Source organism: Sinocyclocheilus anshuiensis, unplaced genomic scaffold (assembly GCF_001515605.1).
Source record: "Sinocyclocheilus anshuiensis isolate Anshui unplaced genomic scaffold, SAMN03320099.WGS_v1.1 scaffold1116, whole genome shotgun sequence".
Classification (NCBI taxonomy): Eukaryota; Metazoa; Chordata; class Actinopteri; order Cypriniformes; family Cyprinidae; genus Sinocyclocheilus; species Sinocyclocheilus anshuiensis.
The window spans coordinates 70,848-75,760 of NW_015548257.1; the positions used below are offsets into that span (position 1 = coordinate 70,848).

The 4,913-nt window shown below is 38.7% G+C and overlaps 2 protein-coding genes across 6 annotated transcripts in view; both read right to left on the minus strand.

The window, feature by feature from the left end:
* The window catches only part of LOC107655465 (yjeF N-terminal domain-containing protein 3-like), a 12,637-nt gene extending 12,392 nt beyond the window's left edge, over positions 1-245 (minus strand). Inside the window, exon 1 of one of the 2 annotated variants that reach the window (XM_016442958.1) lies at positions 141-245. In XM_016442958.1, coding sequence (XP_016298444.1) covers positions 141-187 — 47 coding nt within the window. In that variant the 5' untranslated portion in view covers positions 188-245. The remainder of the gene's footprint in view (positions 1-140) is intronic. The other variant, XM_016442957.1, reaches the window with a different exon arrangement.
* A 1,707-nt stretch (positions 246-1,952) lies between these two features.
* The window catches only part of LOC107655461 (NADH dehydrogenase [ubiquinone] 1 alpha subcomplex subunit 13-like), a 5,462-nt gene continuing 2,501 nt past the window's right edge, over positions 1,953-4,913 (minus strand). The window contains exons 1-5 of one of the 4 annotated variants that reach the window (XM_016442953.1): positions 4,607-4,712; positions 4,458-4,529; positions 3,280-3,367; positions 3,101-3,210; positions 1,953-2,039 (exon numbers count right to left, since the gene is read on the minus strand). In XM_016442953.1, coding sequence (XP_016298439.1) covers positions 2,030-2,039; positions 3,101-3,210; positions 3,280-3,367; positions 4,458-4,529; positions 4,607-4,677 — 351 coding nt within the window. In that variant the 5' untranslated portion in view covers positions 4,678-4,712 and the 3' untranslated portion in view covers positions 1,953-2,029. Of the gene's footprint in view, positions 2,040-3,090; positions 3,211-3,279; positions 3,368-4,457; positions 4,530-4,606; positions 4,713-4,913 lie in introns of those variants that run through there. The other 3 variants (XM_016442954.1, XM_016442955.1, XM_016442952.1) reach the window with 3 other exon arrangements.

Consider the following 4,913-nt stretch of genomic DNA (forward strand, 5'->3'; position numbering starts at 1 on the left):
GTGTGTGTGTGTGTGTGTGTGAGAGACTGTGTGTGTGTGTGTGTGTGTGTTTGTGTGTGTGTGGAGTGTGTGTGTGTGGAGTGTGAGTGTGTGTGTGTGCGTGTGTGTGTGTGCGTGTAGTGTGAGAGTGTGTGTGTTACCTGAGATATCTGAGCTCGCGCACACTCTCCTGAATCCTGCTGCTCATCTTCACTGATCTGAAAACAGATGAACAGAGTTTGTGTTTGGGTTCCTTCCAGAGTGACTCTCTGTCTCGATCTGAAGAAGCAGCTGCTGATGATGGGAGGGTCTGTCGGGCTGACAGCCAATCACAGCGCCGCAGGAGCGGGAGGAGGCCGCTGATTGGCTGACGCAATCCCTCACACTGAACCGACAGAATCTCACGACAGCGCTGTGTTTGCAGTATTATATCTCTGTGAATTATAATAATAATACTCTGCACTGATGTAGCCTTCACGCAAATGAGAAGATATTATTATTAAATATGAAACAAGGAACAGTTCCTCATCCCGTAGAAATGCAAATCTTGAACAATGTTCCTGTTGTGAAGCAGAGAAGCACGACATTATAGTTTTCATCAAGATTTTGAACGAGTTTTACGTTTACATTTTGTTTCAATTTTAAAGCTTTTGATATCTTTTTTATCTTTAATTGGTATTTATTTATTTATGTTTCTATAAGTTTTATTCATTTTATTTCAGTTTTAGTTATTAGTTAAATGAGAAATGTTGCCTTGGTAAATACCTGAAATAAGATTTAAACTTTTAACAATTTAATTTAAACTTTATTTCAGCTAGTTGCCACGGAAACATTTCTCTTTTTCATTGAGTTTAATCTAAACACAATAAAATAAACTAACTGAAATAAACTTTATTTTATTGTAGTCTTAGTTAACTAGTTCTAATAGCTCTGGTCTGATCTGTGATGAGTGTAGGACCGGTGTGAGGACTAGTGTGTGAGGACTAGTGTGTGAGGACTAGTGTGTGAAGACTACTGTGTGAGGACTAGTGTGTGAGGACTAGTGTGAGGACTAGTGTGTGAGGGACTAGTGTGTGAGGACTAGTGTGTGAGGACTGGTGTGAGGACTAGTGTGTGAGGACTAGTGTGTGAGGACCGGTGTGAGGACCGGTGTGAGGACCAGTGTGCGAGGACCAGTGTGCGAGGACCAGTGTGCGAGGACTAGTGTGAGGACTAGTGTGTGAGGACTAGTGTGAGGACTAGTGTGAGGACTAGTGTGAGAACTAGTGTGTGAGGACTAGTGTGAGGACTAGTGTGTGAGGACTAGTGTGTGAGGACTAGTGTGTGAGGACTAGTGTTAGTTAGTGGATGCTGCTGATAGCTGATGTGATTCTGTGTGAAACATCATGAAGAGAAGTGAGAAGATCCTGCAGATCACACTTGATCTGATGAACATTCAGTTATTATAAGAGTGACTGAAGAGCTCAGAATGAACCGGATCACATCTGATGCTGGATTCTTCCTGAAGATCCTGATTTCTGGAAGAGAACTCATATCCTGTGGAGTGCACCATAAAGCTGAGTTCACAAGCTTCTTGCAGAAATATAGACATAAAAGTCATAAATATTTTTTGTATTTAGTACTGCCAACAGCATGAGATCTTTACATATTTCCTGTAAGAATTAATAAAATTCCACTCATCGTCCTGTAAAGTTAACATCACGCATTTTCTTCTTAAACTGATCATTGCTGAGACGCATTAAACATCGGCCCTCTGTTTTGTTGATTTTCAGTCACAAACAGACACATCACACATGTTTGGGGCCAGATTTCAAAGCTTCATGTGAAATAAATGCGCAAAATCCAGTTCTGGTCGTGTAGAGTTCTCCTGATCGCACAGCTTTGGTTTTCACAGCGATTGAGAATAAAAGCAGAGAGAAACCAGGAAAGACACAAGAGCGTTTGAGAGGAAAAGAAATCATATTTAATATGGAAACATTTACAGTGTGAACAGAGCAACACATGGCTAACGCTGGAAACGCCGCAGAAGGGGATGCTGGGATAGCTGGAGTCACACGTACCTAGGATTGAGAATCGAAAATCAATTCCAGAGTCAGATACTTGTTGTAAAATTAAAATTTCAATTCCACCTATCAATTCCTGTGTGTGCATCTTTTATTTTTAGCTGGTGAAAAGGTGCTGTTAAACATGTATTTGTCTTTGAGTCATTCAAGAGATTAATTCAAACACACTGAATCATCCAGTAATGAAACGAGTCAATCCCGAGTGAGTCACTGAATCATTCATTCAAGCGATTCATTCAAACACACTGAATCATCCAGTAATGAAACAAGTCAATCCCCAGTGAGTCATTGAATCATTCCATTCAGAAATTCCATCAGATTTTGTTTAGTTGTCTAATACTTTTTCTTCAGAATTGTGAGAGAACTAAAACCTCTATTTAAAAAAAAATAAAAATTCTAAATTTATCCAGAGTTGTGTAGCTCTATATTACACACAAACAGCTCTTAATCAAGTCCAGTTTTTATTCAGCAGGCTGATTTTTATTCATGGCGTTCAGCAGCAATTAAATGTTTTGCAAAAAGAGACAAAAATTTGTGACCCTGGAGCACAAAAGCAGTCTTAAGTCGCTGGGGTATATTTGTAGCAATAGCCAACAATACATTGTATGGGTCAAAATTATACATTTCTCTTTTATGCCAAAAATCATTAGGATATTAAGTAAAGATCATGTTCCGGGAAGATATTTAGTAAATGTCCTACCGTAAATATATCAAAACTTAATTTTTGATTAGTAATATGCATTGCTAAGAACTTAATTTGAACAACTTTAAAGATGATTTTCTCAATATTTTGTTTTTTTTTGCACCCTCAGATTCCAGATTTTCAAATAGTTGTATCTCAGCCAAATATTGTCCGATCATAACAAACCATACATCAATGGAAAGCTATTTATTCAGCTTCAGATGATGTATAAATCTCAATTTCAAAAGATTGACTGGTTTTGTGCTCCAGGGTCACAAATGTTTGATATCTAAATCTTTGACTTCATTGTTTTAAACACATTGGAGCCGAAACAGGGAACTGATGAAATTGAAACGATACCCAGCTCTAGACGTACCGCAGGAAGCCGAACTTCTTGCGCAGCATCTCCTCACGCGGCCGCAGGTTAAACAGCTCCTCTGTGAGCGGAGACACCCATCGGTCCGTGTGAAACACCTTCTCACCGAGCTGAAACACATCAGACATACGCTAAAGACCAGCTCACCACAACACTCACACTCACACTCACACACACACAGCTGGAGGAGCCAGAACCTTCCAGCCGGGAACGTCCTTCATGATCACAGCCTCCTCCTCCAGATTCTCCCGCAACATCCGCAGCGTCCTGCAGAGAAACACAGAAACTCTCATCACAACCACAGTCACCAAAACTATCACAGTACTGTTCAAATGTGCTGGAGATGTTCAAAAACTACCGACACATAAATCACTTCACCCAGTTTTATATTTAAAATCAACAAACAACAAATAAAATGACTTTTTGTTTGCATAAACTCACTAAACACTAAAGCAACAGCATGATTTTAAACGACATCATGACATCAACAGTTCATCTAATAACATGTACGAAATGTTCAAATAAAGCTTTGAAAAGCTTCATAAAATAATAAACCTCACTTCTCAGCCTTTAAATAAAGAAAAGGGTTAAGTCTAGTGCTGTCAAACGATTAATCACATCTAAAATAAAAGTTTTTGTTTGCATAGTATATGTGTGCGCTCTGTGTATATATAAATACGCACCTATGCATCTATATATTTAAGAAAAATACGTTACGTTTATATATTAAATATGTTTATATATAATATGAATTATCTGAATATAAATGCATGTATTTTCAAAATATATACTGTGTGTGTGTGTATTTATATATACATAAGAAATATACACAGAACACACACACATATATGATGTAAACAAAAACCTATCGCTCTTAATTGTTTGAAAACAAGACAGAAACACTGAGGAAGATATTCATGTTTGTGTGACCCTGGAGCACAAAACCACAAAAAAGGATCAATTTTCTGAAATTGAGATGTATGCATCATCTGAAACTGAATAAATAAGCTTTCCATTGATGTATGGTTTGTTAGGATAGGACAATATTTGGCTGAGATACAACTATTTGAAAATCTGGAATCTGAGGGTGCAAAAAAATCTAAATATTGAGAAAATCGTCTTTAAAGTTGTTCAAATTAAGTTCTTAGCAATGCATATTACTAATCAAAAATTAAGTTTTGATATATTTACGGTAGGAAACTTACAAAATATCTTCATGGAACATGATCTTTACTTAATATCCTAATGATTTTTGGCATGAAAGAAAAATGGATAATTTTGAGCCATACACTGTTTGTGCTCCAGGGACACATATAATGCCATAACTTTCTGAATTTAGACTTGATCTGTTGCTCACCGGCGGTCGTGCTCGGCCTGCAGCAGCGGCAGTAAAGAGATGCGCGCCTCCAGCTCCTCGATGTGCAGCCGTCTGTCGGAGGAAGAGCAGAAGCTCTCGTCAGGACTCTCAGACTCGTCTCACAGACACTCAGTGTGACGCTCACTCACCTGCGCTCGCGGTTCCAGCGGAAGAGCCTCCAGTATCCGAACACCATGAGCCCCACGCCCACGCCGAACATACTGTAACCTGAGGACAACTACAATCACGAGCCACCCAATCAAAGAAAGTCACTCTTTATCTGGAAATTCTCAGTGTACTCTGCCGTTCAGAAGTTTGGGATCAGTCAGATTTTTAATGTGTTTTAATGAAGTCTCTTCTGCTCATCAAAGCTGCATTTATTTGATTAAAATACAGAAAAAACACTAATGTGTGTGTGTGTGAGAGAGAGAGAGAGAGAGAGTGTGTGTGTGTGTG